We start from the raw sequence: 23,326 nt of genomic DNA, 5'->3' as shown, positions 1-23,326 counted from the left end.
ATCTCTGACTATGAAGTGTTTGACCATGGGTGACATCTTGGAGCAATAAGAGGGTGGAGTTTTTTTATTTTTGATTGCTTTTACGTGTCTTGCAGTCAGCAAGCCCCTGGAAGATGAGTAGCTAGTCAGCATGCTTGGGCTGCTGTAGGAATCAGTAGGAAATAAGGGCAGTTCAAAGTGATCTTAGTAGCCTGCATTCCTAGAGGCTGTCTTGCCACAGTAACCTTCAGTAACTGAAGTGTCAGTGCCTGTGCATGGACAGCTGCTGAGAAATGTCTCTCCATGAAGCCAGGCTGTTGCTCTGTGGGAAAGGATCTCATGCTAGCCAGCTAGTGTCACACTTCAGTTTTCCATCTTGCTTTGAGGCCTTCATGTCAGTGAGACGTCAGAGACCTGCACATCAGACTGAGCAGACCTGAATGAATACTTCAGCAACTGTGAGCTTTTCACCATATTTTCATCTTGGCTCAGTCACAAATCGAACTTGTGACTAAATTAATTTATTTAGGAAAAAATCTTTCTTTAACTGAAGGGCCTCAAATGGAAATATTTTAGCAAAAGCCTGAAACGTGGGGCAGGTGGAGCAAGAACCTGCCCCTAACTCCTGTTTCCCACTGCAGGCCAACCTCCACAACCTGACAAACAAAAGCTTTTGACCAGTTCTGCCTTAAAGATAAAATGATTTTGACTGCGAGACTCACTGTTTCGTGTTTGTTGTTTGTATTGCTATAGCAGTTGAGTCTCTCAAACTTTGGATTCGAGACCTTCTTGTATCAGGTGCTGTTAGGAGCATGGGAAAAAGAACAAACTAAAGAGGCTATGTGAGGGTGAACATGAATTTCTGTATAACCCAAGACAACAGGTGGCTACAGATGGGGGATCACAAGGAGCTGATGATGTAATAGTGAATGACCTGCACAGTGAGTAATAGTCTTGGGACATCACTTATCTAGACCTGGCTGAGGTTTTGTAGATGCTACAGCAAAGAACAGTTTGAAGGAGGACAATTGAGTGACAGAAGTTTACAGTAACATCTCAGCAAGTGAGAAAGGCAGCAGAGGGAAAAGTGGCATGCTGAAAATGATGCTTGAAAGAGGATGTTTGCTGCAAAATCTAGTTAGTTGGTTGTAGGTGCTGTGGTCATATATGAGAGAGTGCAGGTACAAGATCCAAGTGGAGACAGAAAGTGTGTTTTTTGGAGGAGGAAAAACAGAGCCATGGGGAAAAGAAACCTACAGGCAGGCTATGTATTCTGAGTCTTGACCTGAAACTTTCTTCTGGTGTGCTTACTACTAGCAACTCAAGGAAAAAGAAAGCGCTCTTTCTCTGGATCGTAACCTTTAACCAACATGTGACATGAGGGAACAGATGAATGAAGCAGAATGTGTGTGTTCCTTTATTTGTAGCACAGATGTCTCCATAAGGGGCAAGGAAAAATGCTGCTTTTTGTAGTGTTGTTTATTTAAACTTCAGTTTAACAAAATTAGCTTGTTCAGAAACTTCAGCGAACATCCTTTTTAAGTTGAAAGCTTGCAGAGCAAGATACAAGTCAAATGCCAGCCCCAGCAATTAGCACGCATCCTTTCATGAGTGTCAAACTGTGCTTAATCTCTACTGATCAGATTCTTTTTCTCCTACACGCTGTCTGCAGCTAAAAATAACATCAAGTTAAAGATGTACCAAAGATAGAAGCTGCCCAGTTCATGGTTTTTCTGAAGCAGCTCGCTCTCTTCCCCATTCGTGGTTTTCTTCCCATGCAGCGTGAGAGGGAACACAGATATCGTGGCATGTATTTGGGAAGCTCTCACTGGATTGAGGGTGTCTAGGAGCTCAAGTGCTCCCAGTGTAAAAGGGATTGCTTAGAGTGCAGCTTCCCACATAAAATCAAAACTTTTAAAGGTGTGTTGGTGTCTGATAGGAAGGTTTCTCACGAAGGAAGTAGAAACACAGCATGACATGACTGCAGAACAAGAGAGGATGTATTTAAATAGATTCCCCAGAAGGTGGCTGGAGAAATGGCTTCATAACAGGAAATGCATTGGTTGCTTCAGCATTAAACGCTCTCCCAGATGTGTCCCCCGCAGTAGGGACCCCTTTCAGCTGAACCATTTTTGGCTGTGTGGAAGAGCCCAGTTCTTTGGCTCTCTGAACAATGAACTTCAGTCTTACCAGTAGAGGGGGACTGCATACCATACACCTCCCATCCTGCTGGGGCTTCACTGGCCACCCCTCAGGTCTCACAGCACCTGTGAAGGTCAGGCATTGCAGCCAAGGAAATGTAAAGGCACGTGGATGAGGACGGCATGATTGTCACAGTATCTGCGTGCTTCTCTAGTTACCCAGTTCTGCAGAATGTTGGGTTTTATTCCCACACAGTTACAGAAAGTGTCCTGAGCATGACTTGTGTTCAGAGAAGGCCGAGCAGTGTGTGTGTGCAATGCCTCTGAGTCACAAGATGTGAGTAACCCCTCTCTGTGCTGGGATGAAGGAATGTAACAGCGGCTTATTCGGCAGTACCATTAAACTGGTCAAAGGTGAAATGGAAGCATGATTGTTTCTAGATGCTGGGAGAAAAGGGAGGGCTTTAGGTGTAACAGACCCAGTTGTGTGCTGGACCTGACCTGTCTGTTCCCTGCTGCCTTGCAGGGCTTTTACTCACGTGTTCACCTTTGGCCCGACGTTCCGAGCGGAAAACTCGCAGAGTCGCCGGCACCTGGCGGAGTTCTACATGGTGGAGGCTGAGCTGTCCTTCACTGAAAGCCTTCAGGACATCATGCAGGTGGGCACTCCAAATGTCTATGCAGGACTGGGACCTGAGTTTCTTCCTCCTCCCTGACCTGTGCTCCTTGCCCTCAGCTGAGGTCACAGCTCCTCTCACCCTGTGTGAGCCAAGTAGAGGTTGCACAGGTATTTCCCAAGGAGGAGGGTTTGCTCAGCAGAGATGAGGCCGTAGAGGGGATTTGGAAGGGAAGATGGAGGTGTGCACAGCACTCATCTGAATGGGAAGCTCCACAGTTGCTGTATTTCCAGGGAATGTAAATGGGCTTGCCTAGTGCTAATGAGTGGCACTCTGCCTTTCAAAATCTTCAGCACCTTTCCACGGAGTGAGCGCCGTTTAAGCTGTGTGTCCCTTGGTGTGCTCTGTAAAGACCTCCTTGAAATCTAAAGAAGAAACAACAGTTTCTGGCACACACTGTTCCCTGTGGCTTTAGCAGAAGACTGGAGGAAATCCTTAGTCAGCTGGCTTTTGATTTGTCAGGATTGACCTCTCAGTTGCAGTTTAAGCACATGATGGATGCCTATATACCTTACTAGTCTCAGCATAAGCCAGCTTATACCCAGTAGGACCTGTGAGTAAACATCTATACACACTCTCATTTATCAGATAAGCTCTGTGGAAAGTGATTGGAAAAATAACTTTATAAAGAAAAATACCTGAGGCACTGGCTGCAGATTTATAAAATAACATCCAGGTGGTGTTTTTTTCAGCATGGGTCATAAACAGTGCTGAATCAGCATGGCCTGAGAGCAGAGCTGGTGTGCTCTGTATGCTGCTTCTGAATCTAGGATGTCTGGATGGCATTGAGCTGTGGGGACTGACTCACTGGGAGTCTGTGCTCCATCTTGAACAGCATCCTGCTCTTTCTTTTCTCCTTTTCTCCACAGCTTTGTGTATTCTTAGAGCACAGCCTGTGTATATGTACACACCTTAATTCCTAAGCCCCCTGTTTCTCTAGGTCATCAGGAGTCAATTGAAATCTTCACTACTTTTATCTAGTATAATAAGCAGGGTCTTCTGTTAAGTGGTGTTTGAGCCCTTCAACACAGAATCAACGTGTCCTGTGCAGAAAACCCTGATTTCCAGGCTTTCAAAGTATAGACAGCCAGACAATTCAAAGAATTAGATTTGAAAACTGTTCTGGGATTTGTAGGGAAAGGAGGAACTTTCCCTCTCAGTTTTGCCTTTGTTGCTAAGTGTCTTGTGAAGTCTCAGCTTGTGCTCTCTTTTAAATCTTCCCTCTGTCCCAAAGTCTTGGACAAGCACCTTTCCCTATAACAGAAAGTCTCTTAGCAGCCCTTATTTTGCATTCCTCACAGTGAGTTTGTATTGCAACAGGCTTAATTTTGTGCTGTTCTTACTTGGGGAAGTGGAGTTCCCATTTTGTTTATTTTTAAATCATTGGGCAATCTCTCTTTCAACAAAACAAACAAAAAAACCCCAATCAACAGAAAGCCTTGCTAGTTGCTCTAAAGCCCAAGTGTCTTTCCTGGTATAACTGACCTAAATTCAGTGTTCTCTTATGTATCTGCCCATTGGATATTTTGTCTGTTGTCATCTGCAAGTTCTTTATTCAGTGCAAAATACCCAGTTGAAAGCCATTAGGGCTCTTGGCCAGAGTTATTATCTGAACTTTGGCCTCGCATAAGGAGCTGGATTGTTAAAAATTTATTTTTAAAATTGCTATTCAACATTTGGACTGAGTATCTCTCACTTGAGCAAGTTACTGTGCTGGGAGTGCTCGGCTTCTTCAGGGACATCTTGAAGTATTTGCTTATACACCATTAAAGAGCCTTGCTACAAAGATGTGCATGTTTACCATTCACTGCTGAGGCTTAAGATCTTTCATCCAAAGCTCCAAAAGAAATATAGTTTTCATTATGAAATAAAAGGGAAAAAGGAGATTTAATAACCAAGCTACATGTATTTGGGAACAAAGGGCCTGAAGTCTTAGAGCAGAGGCATTTTTTTCCCCACTGTAATTGCACAGAGTAGTGCTCAGTTATTCCTAAATTAGCAGCACAGTTCTTGTGAAGTCTGTGTCTTAATCATGCAATCTAAATTTCTCTTCTGTGCCAAAATGTGTTTTAGTGCTATAAAGAAGCCTCGACTCTCACAGTACTGGTTTCACAATACTTTCTGTGGAAAGTCCCATGTGCTCAGTGCAGTACTTAGGCTGCATGGCTGGATGTATTTCTGCTTTAATGTACAGGGTACATGTAAGGGTATCTAAGGAGGGACCTCTTTTTGTAAATCAAGAAGTTGGGCCACATTGCCTCAAGCCACTTCTCCTCCAGAATGGATGAGAAAGTAGAAGAGGTCCAGTTGTGGAACTGTCTGGACTCCCTAGAGCCATCAGCCCCTGCCCAGTACCCAAATTGGTGGTCCAAGGTCTCCAGTTTCATTTGTCCTCTGAGATGCCTGTTATCACTCTCTCCCTTCAATTCTGTGCCATGCAGTTGTATTTGTACACTATTATCTTCAATTTTTCATTCCCCTGTATCAGCAGTGCAGTATATTTAAAGGATCCCACTTCACTCATGGCACTAATGGAGTTTTGAAGAGGCCACATGATACAATCATTATTGAATTTCATTAAAAGCATATACAAAGCCATGCTAAAAAATACATTATTTAGTCTGTAAAGTTTGAAAATGCAAGAAGGAAGTTTTCCTGAGGGCACTGTCAGGAGATTATGCATAGTGTTAGTCTTCCTTAACAAGATTACATCCTAGCCCTACTGTCTCTTTAAGGGCTGGGGAGTATGTCTCTTTAAGATGGAGTATACAATTTAACACTCAGTATTTGAGCTGTGTCCCGAGGGCAGGAGTATTGTCTTCCACTGGTTATGTACTTCGTCAAAATTAATTTGCTGTCATTACAGCCTAGTGACATGGAGCATTATTACTTCCATTTTATAGAGGGGAGTTCAGGCATGAAATGAAATCTGTAGCACCAGTTTTGGGTGTCAGCTATAGAGAGCTTGGATCTAAAACATGTATGTGATTTGATTTCCAGACTAGTTTGCACTCAGCGTTCTGTCTTCAGTACCAGGGCTGAGGCACGTGGGCAGGCCTGACTGCAGTCTTGAGGGAGCAAACACTGATAATCACATGGGAAGGGGTTTTTCTAAAAGTTTTGCACAACACTCTTTAGAGACATTGGAGTATCTGCAGGACTGTGGGTTCCTTGTCTGAAGTGGCATCCAGCTGCCATAGCTCAGGCTTGTTCTCTTCCCTAAGTTTTATCAGCATTCAGCTTCAATGGCCAGTGGAGCAGTGGTCTGGCACACAAGTCTCTTTCCTTGCACAGCAACGGCGTCTCACCAGATCGGGGGCTGAGCTGTTGCTTGTGGTGCTGAGAGAGATTTTATGACTAAGATCAGATGTGAATCCTCCCCTCTGTGTGCACAAAGAGTAGAGTGGGTGTGAGCAAGCATGGAGGCCACAAACAGTGGTCCACTGGTGAGTGTTTCATATGTAAGTAGCCTGTGATCTACACTACATCCATATGCATGGCCCAGGTAAATACATACATAAAAATCCTACTGGTAGGTCACGCAATTTTTCATACGTAATCTTTCTTACATAATAAAGATGATTATTTGAACTTTTCCTGGAGTGTGCAGCACCTTCAGTTGCTGCTGCTGACTTTTACTGCAGTTTTATTGACTTTTACTGCTCTATTTCAACTCTGGTCATAATTTTATTTGGGAAGAGGGTAAGTTGCAGTATCGAAAGATCCAGGGCAAAATTAAACAATACCCTTGGGATCTGTTCCTAATCAAAATTAAACTGTTAGCCATTAAACAACAGAGCAACATTGAGGAATGCCAGTGTTGATGCTGCTGAAGTTTCAAACGTGAAAATCAAAAGAGAAAGGCTAAAAGGGTTGAGGGAAGGGAGAAAGCTTTAACCTCTCTCCTCCTTGCCTGGCCCCCTACCAGCACAGTTTCCACATCACCATTGTGAAGCAATCATGTTATTGGGCTTTTGGGACATGTGGAGTCCCACCTCTGAGATGAGTTTCTTGCTGTCATTCCAGGGCCTTTTTCCCTGTGTAAGTCTCCTGTCAGTCATGTTTCTTTCAGAATGTGTTCGAACTAATCACTTCATCTATAGCTCAAACTCATGTGTTCCCTTAAACCACCAAGTCAGTGATTGCACCTCTCCATTCATTTTTCCTATAGCCTACTTTGCAGTCCTTTATTATGCTGTCTGCTTAAAGACATAAATTCTCAGTTCAAGAGATTTTTTTTTTCCCTCCTTTTCTTTTTTTCCATCTACTGTTTGTGCCTAGTACTTGTTTGGCATAAATAAGAGCAGTGAGGAGGGCAGTGCATGACCCACGTGTCTGTCTTTTTTGCCAGGATAAAACCTCAGTCTCAAACCTGGAAATATTTCTCAGATTGTTTTTCCCATACCACCCACATCTTGTTTCCACAAGAGGAAGCTGCTTATGTTGAATGCTGTGGGAACCTAATTGTTACTTTATCGCACAGTGAGGAAAAAAAGTGCTAATTAAACAACATGCTTTTCCAAAACCAGATGATACTTTCATTTTCTAGAAAGAGGAAGCTTAATGTAAAATCCCTTCGTCTCTGCCTGGTGAAACCAGATGAATTGCTAAGAAGTTTTCTAATTTCATTTGCATAAGCCTTTTTCTAGCTACTTTGAAGAAAGTTCAAAGCTGACTGGTTATTTGCCACTCAGCAGCAGGAATGCTGGCTTTTCATTTCCTCTGTGTTTGAGTACCAGGAGGCGTAAAACTGTTCATCTGCATATGATAATGCTGTTCCCTTATTTGCATCTTCACTTTTTTAAAAAGGAGAGCCCAGGTTGCTGCAGGAGTCTTGAGTGTGGGATTGGCTCCAGAGGAGTCTAAATGGACTGTTTCACCAGCTTCCCTAGACTGGTGGGATGCAGAGGTTGTTCACCAGCACACAGCAGTGTTTCAGCAGCTTGGGACAGGTGTGAAGGATGTTCATCTAAACATAAGTTTGAACAACGTGCCTGAAATCTCATCTTGGCAATGTCAGTAGCCCAGCTGCTTTGTTTCTGTGCCTTGTGTTCCTTGAGATCTGCTGACTGAACAACAGGTTCATCTTTCCACAGTCACAGGCTTTGTAGTGTCTAGGGGCTACTGCTTACCTAGATATCATTAGTAAAAACTTCTCTCAACTCTGCAACTAATTTTGAGTTGTTGCACTCAAAAAACCCAAACAAACAAAAACCAAACCACAACCAATCAGGAATGTGCCAGAACTTTGAGATGTGCTTTGTTAGGAAAAACCTTGTTCCATCCCAGGCTGAGATGACATGCAGCCCTGGCTGCATTGCTCTGTTTTTACAAAGAAACTGAGCATAGGAGGGTGATTTTGAGGAAGAGGTGGGATGATCATCAGTTGATACCACAGATGTCAACTACCTGCTTTGTGCTTGTGTAAGACTACAGGGAGCCATGGGAACTCTTAGTCTGCACAACAAGTGTCTTGGATGGTCTGCTTTGCTTAACCAAAAGAGAAAATGACTCTTAAAACAGCTTGATGAAACTGCAGCGGCATCCCATGGTGGGGGTTTAATGACATTTTAATTTCTCAATGAGTGAAGCCCGTTTTACTGGATAAGTATATCCAAATTGGATGATAATGTCATTTAGTTAATCCACATTAGTTTAGGGAAATGGAACCACATCTTTTAGTTTCTCAAACATCCCTGCATTGATGTGTCGTCTGCTTTAGCTCTCTACTCATCTTGTACACGTTCACTTTGCCCTTACTGCACAGAGTCTCTCTAGCTGAGATCTATTTGATGCATTTGCTTTACACACTACATGTCTATTCTCTTTCCTTTCATTTTGCCTTTTCTAATAACAAAAAATAAACCTGGAATTGTTCATTACAGGACAGGTGCCTCACTAAGAATTAATCTGACACCAGACCCACAAATGGTTATAACATGTGTCTGTGGCTAGCCAGGGTTGCTGCTTGAATATTTTAGCGGATTTTTTTCACTGTAGATACCTGACTGAAGATACTGAGGCCCATCAGCCAACACTGAAGCCCTAAACCCATTGCAAAAATAAAGGTTCCAGTCCTCTTCAGCTACTAATCAAGCCTGCTGATGAGGAGCATTAGTGAGGTGGTCCCCTCTTATGCAGTCTGAGCCATGCAGAAGGACAGAAACTCCTTCTGTACCCTTTGGCTGATGTGTACCATGTTTCATTTATAGTCTGGGACACCAAAGCAATGTTCATTTTTCATACATTCCTTTTTTTCTCCATTAGGTTATGGAAGATCTTTTCAAGACAGTGACAAGCACTGTGCTCTCCAAATGTCCTCGGGATGTTGAGCTTTTTCATAAATACGTAGCTCCTTCACAGAAGGTAATGCATGTGACAGGAAAGAACTGGAATCCTGTCTATGTTTTGAGGGTCCTTGGCTATAGGAAGGCTTTTTTTTTTTTTTTTTTTTTTTTTTTTACTGTGTTGTCCTGTGTTAAGAAACTGAAAATATCAGCTTGAGCTTAAGTGATTGTTCAGGCCAGTAGAGAGAGGACACAGCTACACTTTCTGTAGTTGTCAGCTGTAGTTGTCGCTTCATCTGGTAGGCTGTGAATAATTAGCTTCAATAACTGGGTGCCCTTTTAGCACTGAATAGCCAGGAGTGGATTTTGACCCACATCTAGATCAAAATGCAGTCCTACAAATTACAATATATAGGGAGGTCACTTTCCTGAGTTTGCCCCTGAACCCTAAAGGATAGTTTTACATGTTTATGTTTCTCTTGTTTTGACCAAGGGCAGGTTGGAACAAATACTGAAGAAGAAATTTATGATGTAAGTACTATTTCAAAATGATCTTGCAGAAGGCTTTGGGGGAAAAAGTTCCTATTTTGCATATGTTCTTTTTCTTTCACAACTCAGTGTCTTCTGGGTTAGCATAATGTCTCCAAAAGAGCATGAGTTGCAGTTCCCTTTTACTGTTTGTGGGGTATACCCTTTCACCTCTGCATGAGACTGGCACCTGAATCTGCTGACCTTTGGCTTTTGCTGGACAAGATCCTCAGAAGTTTTCTCTTTCCAGCATGTACCTCCACAGTGGCTGCTCATACTCTTGCTCGGTTTTGGCTTTGATATTCTGCTTTCATTCACACTTTTACTCCAGTGGCTCTCTTTTTATGGAAGCATTTTATGATATTTAACAATCCTGGTTGGTTTTCTATTACCAATCGATTGTGTAGCTCCTAATTTCAGTTCTCTTTGTGCTAAAGAACTGAAGGGTTTGGGTTTCCCTCACTGGCCCCCAAGAGTGCCACCTCCTCCATACTCGTGCTTGTCTCTTCAAATGGTGAAGCTCTCCATTTATCCTTGTAGGGCTGCTCATCCCTGCACTGGATATCTTGTTCTGCAGCTACAGCCACACCTGGGCAACAGGATCATGATGGATCCCCCTGTGCCTGTGCCTGCATGAGCACTGTGGGAGTCCTCAGTGAAGTTACCATCTCCCCATGTCAGTCCTCTCTTTGGAGCTAACTGATACTCCCAGAGGGACAAAGTTGCACTCAGCTTCCCCCATGCTCCAAGGAAAAGGAGAGTGAGACAGCCCATCTCTTTTTTCGTCTCTGCCTCTCTCTCATCAGCTGCTGGCAGATCTGGGGCATTCCTGGCTTACGCACATTGGTTACATGTGTTGAACCTGTGCCAGTGATATACCTCATCTGGTCTGTGGCCTCACATAACCCAAACATGTGGAGCAATATATTTCTTCTTGAGGTATTTTATCCAGAAGCCTTCCCTGTTTTAGTGAAACCTTGTAATGAGGTGCAAAGACCTTGCGCTCCTTAGGGAATTTGGTTTTTAATTCGATTAGCCAGTGATGCAAAGATGAATTTATTGTGATCATGTTACTATTTCTTCTCTCTGTCCACAACATTTGACATGGTATATGGAAAACTTGGCTGCCACATTATCTTCCACTGAGTCTTGATTTCCAGTTACCAAACCTGGAGCATTGTTCACTGTACTTTTTCTGTTTGCTTTGCCATGATGCTGTTCTTTTGTGCTGGTGGAAATTGGTGGAGAATCTGCTCCTCACATCTGCCAGAGAAGCAGAGGAACATTGCTGCACCTAAATCTCATGGGTTTTGCAAAATAAAGTGGAAACATTTGAGCTACAAGCCCATTGCACCCTAGGCTATTATTTTTGCCTAACACACCCAAGACTGGAGCTATGTTGTTGTAGCTATGCTGATGAGGACATATTGTTTTCTTTAAAAAAATCCTCACATTTCTATGACGCAATTCCCTGCAGAGCTCACTTCTGACTAAAATGCAATATTGCAGTAATGCAGAAGTGTTAAGAGCTTAGCACTTCCCGTCCTGCATGTAGCTGAAGCACAGGAAAACATAGGATTCTTGCCATATAAAATGCTTCTTGGTTTCTGTCCAAAGAAGCATTGCTGGGAAGTCTGACATTACACACAAGTTGGCATGGTGGTGGGGAAATGCCTCCTTAATTTTCCAGCATGGCACTTAGCCAAAAAACTTTGTTATTCCTTTCATAGTTATCTTAAAGACATTCTTCTTCCTCTTGCAGAATTTCCTACAGTGAAGCAGTGGAAATTTTGAAGCAAGCTGCTCAAACTTTCACTTTCAAGCCAGAGGTAGGTCATTGCCAGCCCGTTTGTCCCTATGCAGAGCGTGAACTTGTAGTCTCCTTTCTCTCTCTCTCTCTCTGATACCACAAGAATTGTTGCTTTTCACAGATTATCTGCCTCCTGGGCTGTTTTGTTTGCTGGGTTGTAAATCCGGTGTAGCTCTTGCCCTGTGGGGTTGAAATGGGAGCAATACAAGGAGTGGAGTCTGTAGCAGGAGAATATGTACCACTTGCAGGGAAGGAAGTGATGAGATTGCAGTTGAAGGACCGAGGCTTTAGCAAAGGCACTTCTCTTTCCTGTATGTGAGTAGTGCTGAGAGTGTTGCAGATTCAGTAGTAATCATCTAAGAAGAGTTGCTGTAATAGTTCTCAAAAAAAAAAAAGGAAGGATGAGAGGATAGCACCAAAAGTTTGACAAGGATTAATAAACCAATACCATGTGAAAATACCACGTAATCTAGATGTAGGTAAAGAGAATCCCTTGTCTTTCCAAAGCATAGATGTTGACTGGGAAAAAGAGTAATATGCTAGTCGTTCTAAAGCTATGAGATTATGGTTTTCTAAAAATCATCTTTTGCCTAATTTCAAACACACACCCACTCCGTTATGGGACAGCCTTTGTGGTGGTGCTCATCTTATGTCTATATTGCTTAACCATTATCTCATTGTGATACTTTGAGGAAAATAACCCTCTGGCTGAAGCCATCCTCATAGCCAGTTGGGTAACTCTCATATCTGTGTACAAGTGGGTGTAGAACCTCAAATCTTGTTTCTGTACTGCCTGGATCTGAGACAGCGAACTTGGGATATTTTAGTATGAAAAGAGTCTGGGGAAGTTCTGTTCCCCTCTTCCCCTTTCATTCCCCCAATAATCTTTGCATGTCCTGTAAACAGACTGGGTGTCTCAAGTCAAAAGCCACTGGATTTATAACATCTCTCGAAAAAGGGAATTGAAGGGCATTGCAAACACCCAGGGTTTCTGATAACAAAGAATTGGTTAATAGGGTGCTAGGTTTTCTGAAGTGAGAATTAATGTAGCATGTAACAGGACGCAGCAGGGAAGAGAGTAATCAGCCTAGGAAAGCTGCTTTCTATACACCAAAGGTAGTACTGAAATGAGGCTGCTTTGCTGGGTCAAGTAAGCTGTCTTTGGAGAAGTGCCTGTTTTCCTTTAGGTACGCAGAGTGTGTTTTGGGGTTTGTGGGGTTGGGATTTTTATTTTGCTGGTTTTGGTTTTTTTCTGATTTGATACCAGATTCTTGGGTTTGATGCAGGGACGATCTGGCCCTGTTCTGTTAAGTTAAATCATACTATTTTACATGCTTTGCTCTGCCTGAAAACTTGTGAAACTGTCTACTTCCCAGTGACCTGTATGAGAAGTTGCTTTGCGTGCTTTCAAGTTATTCAAAGCAGTGCATCTCTCTATGTACAGGGATTTTGCTGGGTCTCTTGCCATGGGCAAGAGGCACCAAAGCAGATTCCCAGGTCCCTTTTTGCTATCCTTACAGTGGGGCTGTGACCTCCAAACAGAACATGAGAAGTACCTGGTGAAGCACTGTGGGGAGGTTCCCGTGTTCGTGGTTAACTACCCATACGACCTCAAGCCTTTCTACATGCGGGACAATGAAGATGGACCTCAACACACAGTGAGTCCGTGGGTCACACCTCCACCACTTTTTTGTCTAGGAACATGTCTTGGCCTACTAGACATCATCTGCTGGGCCTGCCCTCCAGAAGTTCAAGATGAGATGTGATCATCAGGTGATCCTGTCCATTTTTTTCCTGTTGTAGAAAAAATACCCAAAGCAGGAACAACAGGAAGAAGAAGATCAGGGAGCTGGGACACTGTTAACTTTTTGCTTAATTGCCTTAAGAAAGGTTTGCCACAGTTTATTTCTTCCCCTGGTAAACTTCTGTACTATTAAGTGAAAGCCCTAGAATTGGATGGCTCCAAGTAGTCTGTGATTCTCTTGTCATCCAAATGTAGCATCCATGTAGTGCTCAAATAGCAGATGGGCACAGGAAATAAGCTCTTTATCAAGCCTCGTGCTTTGAAATTGTGATTTCTCAACTGAATTGAGAAAACCTGAAGCATTACTTCTGCTAAAAAGAGCAACAACACTACCATGCCACCACTGTGTCTTCAGTGGCTTTAATTCTAGCAACATTTCAGCTGTGGGGTAAGAAAAATAACCCTAGAAGACAGACAACCCAAACCCAGCAGCCTAAGTGGTAATGCTTGGATCCTAACACTTGGATCCAGCACATGAGTGCCATTGCTACCATATCCACTAGAGCTGGCTGAAGGAATGTGGATAGATAGGGCTGAACACAAGCTACAGCATCAGAGGAAGGAATCAGGGCTTCAGAAAACATGCCCATATATCTTTGCTGTCTTCTGAGCTGCTGTTGGTTTCTCTATAACCCCACACAGGTTGTCACCAGAGTAACTTGGTGAGATTAAGTTCAAGCCACTTGCAGTAGATGTCCTCAGTCTGGGACATCACTGGCGTAATTTAGGTTTTCTGTAAATTACTGATGTTTATCCTTGCAAAATTTCCTCACAGCCTTCTCCGTCAACAAAAGACTTTTCAAGTATGTGCAAATCCTTACCTGAATGTCCTGGACTCCAGAAAAATTACAGTAGGGTTTTACAAAAAACCATCACTGTGTGGCTATGTGGCATGACTTCAATTAGATTGCTTTCTTTGAAGGTTGCAGCTGTTGATCTCCTTGTACCAGGAGTAGGGGAGTTGTGTGGAGGCAGCTTGAGAGAGGAGCGACTGCCCTTCCTCGAATCACGCTTACAGAGGTATGGAAAATCCACAGGTGCCAGGAGACTAGCCTGAGCAGGAGAGTGTTTCAGCAGCTCTCTGTGGCTGGCAAGACAGAGGAGTGGAAGGGCAGCTAAGAGTATTTAAAAGAAGCCTATTTTTGTATTTGTGATATCTATTTATCTGAGTAGGTGACTGCAAACTGGTGAAGAAGTTCTTGTGATTCTGTCGTAGGCGTGCAAAGGACCTCTCTGTTTTAGCTCATAAGAGAAGAAAAGTTTTCTTTATGCTAAGAGGCCAGGGCAGTAGAATGCCTCAGTTCTGCTGCAACTGTCTGGAGCAGGGTCTGCTGTAGAACACTTCACCCTTTTCTTCAGTTTTTGTGGCTGAAAGTAGATTGTGAAGGTGGAAGTTGTCACATATACAGAACTTACATATGTATTTGTTGACATGCTATCTAACTGAGAAATTGCAGTTTTGGTCAGAAGCTTTGCCAGTTGTGATGCAGCTGGCCTCAGTGACAGGCTTGATTTCAGAGAATATGGCTCTTTGCTAATAATTTCATGGGAAGCTTCACTGGAACTGCTCAAGACCTGTACTGCTTCATGGGGGTTCCTCTTTCCCTGCTGCCTTAGTCTGCATCTTGTTACTTTTGGTAATTTTAGGGTAACCTCAATGTCAGAGTACCAAACCTGCTTCTTAATTAATAATTGATGTTATACATTGGGTAATTCTTCATAGACAATTGTTCTCTTGATCCTATCTGATTGTTCAAAAATTTTGTAGAATCAAAGAAGGGTTTGGGTTGGAAGGTAACTTAAAGACCGTCTAGTTCCAACCCTGCTGCCGTGGGCAGGAACACCTTCCATGAGATCAGATTGTGCAAAGTCTCATCCAGCACTTGAACACTTCCATTTGGGCCAGTCATACACTTGTGCAAAGCAATGTTGGAGGAAGGTTAATCCCAGAGTAACACCATTTGCACATGGGGAATTAATTTGTTGCTTAAATCAGCCACATGCTCACACAGATATATCTAGTCAGTGGAGAAGAGCAAAATCTACTTCAGCATAATGAATCCGAAAGGCACTGGGCAATTAAAATCACCAGAACATTAATTATCAGTTGTCCATGTAGGATGATGAAATTCCATGTGTTTCCTGCTACTCTCCCTATAGGCTCTCTGAAGCAGGCATGCTTCAACTCATGTAGAGTACAATGTTGCCTGCTGCACTTTTTCAGTCAAGACTTTTTGCCATCTGCGTCCACAGTTCTCAGGAGGAAGAGAAGGGTCCATGTGGAGTTTGAAGCCAGACTTTCTTGTTTGTCAGGAAAGTCATAGAAAGCATTTCAAGCTCCAAATGGGGTGTGTCTTCAGTAAATCGCACCTCCTTTCACGTTTTTCTCAATTTTGAGTCCTTAGGATCTGATTTTATTAAGCCCCAATACTTTAGACCTTTAAATTCTATTTCCTGCAGAACCAGCATAACCTTAGAGAGAAAAAAGAGGATTCTTGTCTTTTCATGCATGCTTCATACAATAGTTCACCAGGCTTTCCCTTTTTTTGTAGCATGCTCTTCCAGGTAAGTGCTGTTTGTACAAAATAACTGTGTTTCTTTACTTACAAGGGGTTTCCTTTTTGTTTTACAGATTAGGACTCACAGATACCTATCAATGGTAAGATGCCACCTTGCTCTGTAAGCTCTTTGTTTTTTTTTTTCTTTTGAGACAATTTAAGCAACTGGGGGTTTTTGGTTTGGGTGTTTTTTTGGTTCTGAGGGAACAATTCTTGGCCCTGTTGCTCTGCCATCACTGCCTGTCTAAATGAAATAGCCAGTTCATTTAAACAAAGGTTAATCTGATGCTACTTAATTTATACCTTCAATTTGTCCACTCACGGCACAGGTCATTCCTCTCAGGATTGCATGAGGTGGATTGATTTACAACCCATAATGATTTTTGGTATTAAATCATTAGACTGTGATGGAAGATGGGTAGATCCTGACCACCATGCACAAAATAAACAGGTTACAGAACCACAGCAATCTGTGACCTTTAAGAGGTCTATGAATAACTCCCTTTGCAATTGACAGGGCAATTGGGTCGAAAAATCTTCCCTAACAAAGCAGTTAAAGCAATTAAAACTGTCCTCCTAAGGAGACAGAACTACCTTTGAATTAACAGTTTAACCCATTAAAATGACAGAAGGTTCTTAGTGTTTCTTGGTATTTACTTCATCATAGCTACTGAGAGAGTGCCAGTGCAGAGAATTTTAAATTTAGAAGAGTGTTTTCAAATATTCTACAGTATTTGGATTGATCATTAGGAAGGCTGCCTTGAAAAAAAACAAAGTATGGATTCTTCACTCTCCTCTTCCCACAATATGAAATCACTGAGGAGCAGCCCAGTGTATGGCAGATCTTCACATCATCCATGTGCAAACAGGGTGAATTTAATTTCTTCCTTTGTTGTTGTATTTGTGGCCCAGAATACACCATATCCCTTTATCTGGGGGAAGGATTATCCTGAACAAGGTGATAAGTTGTGTGGTTAGATGCCGAGATACAGCCTGAGGAAGTCTGCTGTTCAATGACAGAGCCTTCCAGCACTTCTAAGATAGTGCAGCCCTGCCTCATTCTTCGTACAGAAAAAGATTAGGACATTGCCTGTCACCCATTTGGATTTTCATGTGATATGTAACGATCACATTCTGGAAACTTTTCCTGCTGTAATCTGGTTTTGGAGACTCTTTCCTCCTTTATTCACTCCATCACAGACAATGTAACTTCCTGGAGAAGGTTAAAGCTGTTGTTACCCCCTGCCATAACAGGGTCTGATGTCCTAGGAAGGTGCAGGATAGTAGTAATTCTGGATGCTTCTGGACTGCAGTCCAAAATCTGCCAGAATACAGGTAGGTGGCTTGCCAGCATCCATCTTTTCAGTGGTGGTGGCAGGAGAGACTAAAATTAATCTCCTCCAATTTAGTGATTGAATTGAGTCTCCAAAGCTGGCTCACAAACTCCTGGAAGAACAGTTGAGTCATTCTTTTTTAAAAATAATATTTGCTGACTTTTGAATGTGATCTCCTTTCAAGTTACTTAAACCATTGCCATATCTCTGATTCTACCTGTTTTCTTCCCCCCACTAAGCAAGAGGATATTGTGGGGTCTAGGACAGTTTCAGGATTGCCTTAGGATTCATGGGTGAATCGTAGGGCAGAGGCACCTGGTGATCTGAAATACTGCTCTGCTTCTTGCTATTCCTGCCTTTTAGGAAGTTTTTCAAAAGATAGGTAAAGTGACATGGTGAAATGCTACGAGTCTTCTTCAGTACACTGCATCTTTCCTGTTACACAAGTTTCTTTCCATATAGAAAATTAGTTGGAGTAGTATTTGGCTTGATTTTGTAATTATTTTATCTTATTTTCACACTTTTTCCTTTGAATTGTAGATAGAAAATAGCTCGGAGCTGTAGATGATGATCTTGCCTAAACTGAGAGGTCTGTGGAAATGAGGTGGGAAAGTTGAGTGATGAGAGTACTTTGAGAGTTCATTGATTTCTCTGTGACCAGGCAGTATTAAGTATATAGCATTGTAAACAGGGGACTTGATTTTGTTTCCAGCCTCCAAGTGCCATCTTAGAAGTAACAAAGCAGGTATTTTGTAATGACCAATGTGTTCCCACAACCATCAGCTGCAGTCTTCCTACCTGTAAAGCACTGCTTTCCTTACTCTGATTATCTTCATGTGCTTCAGTGGAAACAGTTGTCTCATACTGAACCCTTTACAGTCCAGGTTATTTTCTGATCCTCTGGTGTAACACTGGTGAAAGTACACAGTAGCGGAGCAGGTGTTGTCTGCTGTCTCCAAGTAGATGTTACTGTGTTGTTTTGGCCCTGCTCCTCCTCTGGATGAAGAAGACTGAGCTGCGTTGGGCTCTTTAAATTCCAATAATCTTTGAAGCTCGAATGTCAGTGTTCTGTCCCTCATGTGGCAGGGTAAAAAGGAGGAGTTGTGCTTAGGGAAAAGTAGCACTGGTGAGCCATTTGCAGCTCATGGCCAGTGACCGCACCCACCTCATCTTCAACCTTCAGAGGCCGGTGAAAGCCAGTAGCCCATCACTGTCCTTGGCAGCCACCTGGTCTCATTACTCCTCTTTAGGAAAGAAACTGGAGTGCTGTGCTGGGCCAGACAGAGGCAGGCAGAAAGTCAGGGGGGGTTTTCTTACACACACATGCACACACACCCCCAATAGAATACTCAGTTTCATGGACTATAGTATCTTTGTACTTTCAGCCTTACTTTTTTCAAAGTGGCCACAGAATCTCCAGCATAGCAAGGGGATTGCATAAAAAGTTGAGATTATATTTGTTTTGAAAAGAGACTGAAAAAACCCACATTCTGTTTATGAAAGATCACTAGGAGAGCACTTTGCCTTGCTGTGCAACATGCATAGCTCACGATGATAAAAGAATACAAATCTTTAAAAGGATGAATGGAAATGTTCCTCTGACATGGCACATAGCAAGCTCCTGGAATTCATTGCTGTGGGGGTGTTGTTACAGCACACACTTTAGTAAGATTCAAATCTCTGAAGACCTACCAGTGCTCAGGTCCAGAGCAGGAACACCTGGGCTAGCTGGGGTTGCAGAAACTTATTTCCCGTGTGGAATAATGCTGCACATTCCACCAGTCGCCAATAGAGTGCTGAGCTTCCCTCTTAAGTACGAGCTACTAGCAAAAACAGCTAGACTAGTTCACAGCTCTTTTTGAGGTGAGAAACATCCAATGTCTGTAGACTACTGAATGAAGGAAAACCTCAGGGAGCATTTTCCAGCCTAAAGGGATTTTTCTCTTCATCTGCAGGCACTTACTTTTTCTTTCATCTGTGAAGAATGGAAAATTTCTCAATTCTTCTGCTTCTTCTGTGCACAGTCATCAGAAAGGATTCACAGTCTTGATCCTCGGCACATTTAATTCAATGGACTTTTTCCATTAACTTTGATGGGTTTTGTTTCGCTCCTTTTGCCAAAATGCCTTCTCAAAGTGCTTTGAGATCTACCGATCAAAGTCCTGGATAAGCAAGGGTAGAATTTATTATTATTATTGTTCATCTGGAAGCAGTGGAGTTATTTCATTTTCTTACAATGACTTTATAAACTCTGTTGCCAGCAAAAAGGGAGAGAAGATGCTGGGCTTAGTCTCAACTGCCTTTGCACAGGCTGATGCACTTCTAGACATCATCAGCTGTTACTTGTATTCCTGGTTACAGACCAGCTGGCTTGGCAGTTCTACTCAGAACTCCTGACCTGGGTCAGGCTGATCTGCCACGGCCAGCACCCATACCCTTCACGTTTATGAGGTCTTTCCTGCTGCACGAGTCACCACCCTCAGCATCAGGTCTGCCCATCAGCTTCCCTGCAAACCCTTGTAAAGCTGTGCAGTGGAGTTCCCCAGGAGCAGTTCCAGGGTATTTGCAGAGACTCAAGTTTCTTCTCAAGGCAGTCCACGTAAAGTGGATAGAAATGAAGACTGCCATGCTTTGCACACCCTACATGTTCATATCCTGAGCACAATCCTCATCACAAGATGTGGGGTGCATGCACCAAGCCTTAGGGAGCCAAGCTAACCCCCAGCAGCACAGAGAGAAAAGCACATGGGTCCCAGTCATCAGAAAATGTGTCCCACTCTTGGGCCTGCTGTTCGCCTTGCAAACTGCACTTTGTGTGTCGGTGCTACTGGGAAGAAGTGAGCTCTGCTTCTCTTTTTGCTATTTGGGCAATGGAGGGGTGGGAAAAAACATTGGAGAAGAAAAAACCTGAATGTTGGATTGAGTGTAATAAATGGTTTCCCAAATTTTAACTGCTGCTAATGAGCTGTAAGGAAAAATAATATTTCATGGTATGAAAGGCGTACTGTCAAACTGAGTGACAGGGCAATCTTGCAGCTGTAGAATTTGTGGGAGAGTACTTCTGTTTTGCAAGTAAGGGTGATCCTGGGCATTACTTTGTCTTCACTCTGCTGAAATACAATCTTCAAGCCAAGAAAAATCTGATGTCCAAGCAACTACACCCAAATAGACATAACATATATTTTACATATTTATACATACATTAGTATATATACACACAAATATAATATTTCCTTGCAGTTCATTAACAGTATGCAAAATTTGGGAAGTCTCTTATTGCAATCAATCCAATCTTAATTTCTTTCACAGTGTTCTGCCTCCCTCTACTACACTGCATAAGTAGTAAACCATATGCATTTATATTTAAGTGCACTTGATTTTTTTTTTTTTAACTGTGATGAAATATTCATACACCAAGATTAGAAGCAAGTAATACATCTGGAGTCACTCAATCCCCTACTAGTGCATTCATTTAAAGAAGAATAACTTGGTGGCCCCACAAATCAATAGAAGCACTGAGATGTTTTTCACTTCTATTAAAATAAAACCGTTGGTGACAATTTATAGCTGCAAGTACAGTGTCACATCAGCCACAGTCCAGCTGGGAAATGGGTAACCATAGAAGAACCATCATAATCTTGTTGACACCCATATACTCAGAGTATCTGCTTCCTAACATTTTTTGAGTTTTCTGTTCACAACAGGTGCTGTTCTGCAAAATAAAATATCTTGTTCCAGGTCTCACCTTTGGATAAGATACGTTCAAGGAGGGGAGCGGGGGGGTGGTTTCTGGCTTACTATGGAAAGAAATGAATCAGTCTGTAAGAGTGATTGGGGGGAAAAAGTAGCAAAAAGCCATCATAATTACCTTAAAAGAAAAAAAAAAAAAATAAAGGAATGTTGAGCAGACAGACAGCAAGACCTATTTAAGCTTCTGAAGAAATTACTGGAAATAAAATTACTTAAAGCAAAGAGAAACTAAAAGAATTTGCAGGACAGATTTCCATGTGGCAAGGGCTAGACAAGCCCAAGCAGAGAGCTTCTCCTCCAGCAGCGGAAGTGCTTTGTGATTTTGTAGGAACCTGGGTTTGTGCCTCTACTAAGAATATTTTAGGTACTAAAACTAGAAAGGTGTTTTCAATGTGAGCAGAGCTATGGTGCTTAAGCTGTTCTTCGTACCCAAATACATTCTTACTCCTAAAAAACTGTGCTGTAGTGTATTGGCAAAGCATAGCTACGCTGATTTAAATGGGTTTAAAGCTGGGGTTTCTGCTAATGCAATTCTGCTTCCTCATGCCCCTGACCAACGCAGAAATCACAGTGGTTAGGGTCAAAGGGAAGTAATTAAGATGGAAAGCAAAACCTTAGATGAAAATCTCACTTTAATGACATCAGCATAACCGTGCTGCAAATGTAACTTTCTGTTTAAATTACAGGTATCTAGACCTCCGAAAATTTGGATCAGTTCCTCACGGAGGCTTCGGAATGGGGTTTGAACGCTACCTGCAGTACATCTTGGGAGTTGACAATATCAAAGATGTTATTCCTTTCCCCAGATTTCCTCACTCCTGTCTCCTGTAGCTCAGCAGTTGGCTCACGTGGAGAAAACCGCTGGTGTAACTTTGTGTATATAACAAACCAGGATATGACCAAGAGTGTTTTAGTGGGAAATGAAGATAATTTTTACATCAATGAAAGTCTTGGTCAATTTAATACTGGGTTATTGAAATTAATATATGTTCTGGTGAGATTATGGAAGGACACTGGCAGTTAATTTGATAGCAGCTCATGTCTTCAGTGCACTTCAGGAGTATTAAAAAATCCCACTTAACTAAAGGGTTACGATTCTCATGAGACTAGTACAAGCCATGGAAGTACTGAACAAGCACTGAAGGTAGCAGGGGGTTTTATGTGAAATGTTAATAAGGAAGTGTGACCTAAAATACTGTCATGGCTGTGATACACTTGCTACTGCTGCAGTAGCCAGGAAATGGCTACTGTAAAGCATGATTCTCCCCACTCTGGGTTAAAAGGAAATACTGTTTACCTTGGAAAAATCAGCCAAACCTAGCAAGGAACAATGTCATATTGGAATTGCTGGAGTGAGTTTGCTGAACGATGTTTGATTTTGTGAATCATCAATAAAGGTGTACACTGGGTTGTTTTATAACTCTGTACGGTTTCTTCTTCTGTTATAAAACTGTAGCTCTCAGCACGAGAGAGTTTCCTTCAGTGTCTTTGCTAAAGGTTTCGTTTTCTGTATAACCAAATTAGTTGCACAACTTCTGCGGAAGCTATCTGTTTTCTGTCTCCAAGAGAGCACATATTCATAGCAGACAGTTCCTTCATCCATCCATCTCTCCAGAGCCAACTTGCAGTTCATGGTGGGGTTTTGTTGTTGCTTTGCTTTTCTGTTGTTGTTATTGAGAAAATCTCTCATGTGCTCACCGGACCAAGCAGTTTGGTCTATATTGCGAAACAACCAACAGATGCTCCCAAGCATTGCTATGTATTAAGTAATTGCTTATCACTATAGGATCTGAACTCCTTGGCACTCTCTAATGGGTTTATGGTCTCAGCTTCTCTGCCAGGTAAAGAAATACTCATTTCTGTTTTGAAGACAGTATTATGGGAAGAACAAGTGACTTGCCTAAGGCAACTGGAAACCTGTGATTTATTTGGGACTTGAACTGAGGGTTTCCAGCATCCTTCTTCCCTTCCGAATTACCACAGTCCAGCAAATGATCATTTGCATAGTGCTTGCTGCTCTGGAGCCTGCTAAGGCTGGAGTATAAACAATGTATATAAAGAGAAAAAAAATAGCGGCCTTACTGCTGATGACCCCCATGTATATTGGCACACACTACAAGAAGTGGCTGCAGGACAGCCCTGAAAACTTTTCCAAGTAGATGGAAGAGACTGAAAAATATTAATCAACTAGCATTGCACTGGTAATACTGCAGTCACAGTTCTCTGATAAGGCTGTGTACTACTGCACCTGCAGCATCTAAAAATAAATGTTTACGTCATGTGGCACCTGCCATGTCTCTGTGTGCTCCATGGCTGGGGTTTTTACCTGTTAGGATCATGCAAGCACCATCACCATGAAGGTCATTACTTTGAGGGGTTTCTTGTGTGCACTGAGACATCTGCATATCAAAACTTTTTCATGTCTCCTTCATCCACTTGATTAGGCAGGTGTTAATTG

The 23,326-nt window shown here is 42.4% G+C and overlaps 1 protein-coding gene across 5 annotated transcripts in view; it reads left to right on the top strand.

The window, feature by feature from the left end:
• NARS2 (asparaginyl-tRNA synthetase 2, mitochondrial) overlaps positions 1-22,288 on the top strand; it is a 48,451-nt gene extending 26,163 nt beyond the window's left edge. For 2 of the 5 annotated variants that reach the window (XM_040057194.2, XM_040057189.1), the window contains exons 7-15: positions 2,647-2,779; positions 9,065-9,163; positions 9,578-9,615; positions 11,375-11,441; positions 12,943-13,080; positions 13,226-13,312; positions 14,149-14,246; positions 15,859-15,885; positions 21,555-22,288. In XM_040057194.2, the coding sequence (XP_039913128.1) occupies positions 2,647-2,779; positions 9,065-9,163; positions 9,578-9,615; positions 11,375-11,441; positions 12,943-13,080; positions 13,226-13,312; positions 14,149-14,246; positions 15,859-15,885; positions 21,555-21,699 (832 nt within the window). In that variant the 3' untranslated portion in view covers positions 21,700-22,288. The other 3 variants (XM_040057193.2, XM_040057192.1, XM_040057191.1) reach the window with 2 other exon arrangements.
• The last annotated feature ends 1,038 nt before the right edge of the window (positions 22,289-23,326 follow it).

Source organism: Hirundo rustica, chromosome 2, assembly GCF_015227805.2.
Source record: "Hirundo rustica isolate bHirRus1 chromosome 2, bHirRus1.pri.v3, whole genome shotgun sequence".
NCBI classification, from domain to species: domain Eukaryota; kingdom Metazoa; phylum Chordata; class Aves; order Passeriformes; family Hirundinidae; genus Hirundo; species Hirundo rustica.
Note: the sequence above shows the minus strand (reverse complement) of the source record. Positions and strands in the feature narration are given on the sequence as shown.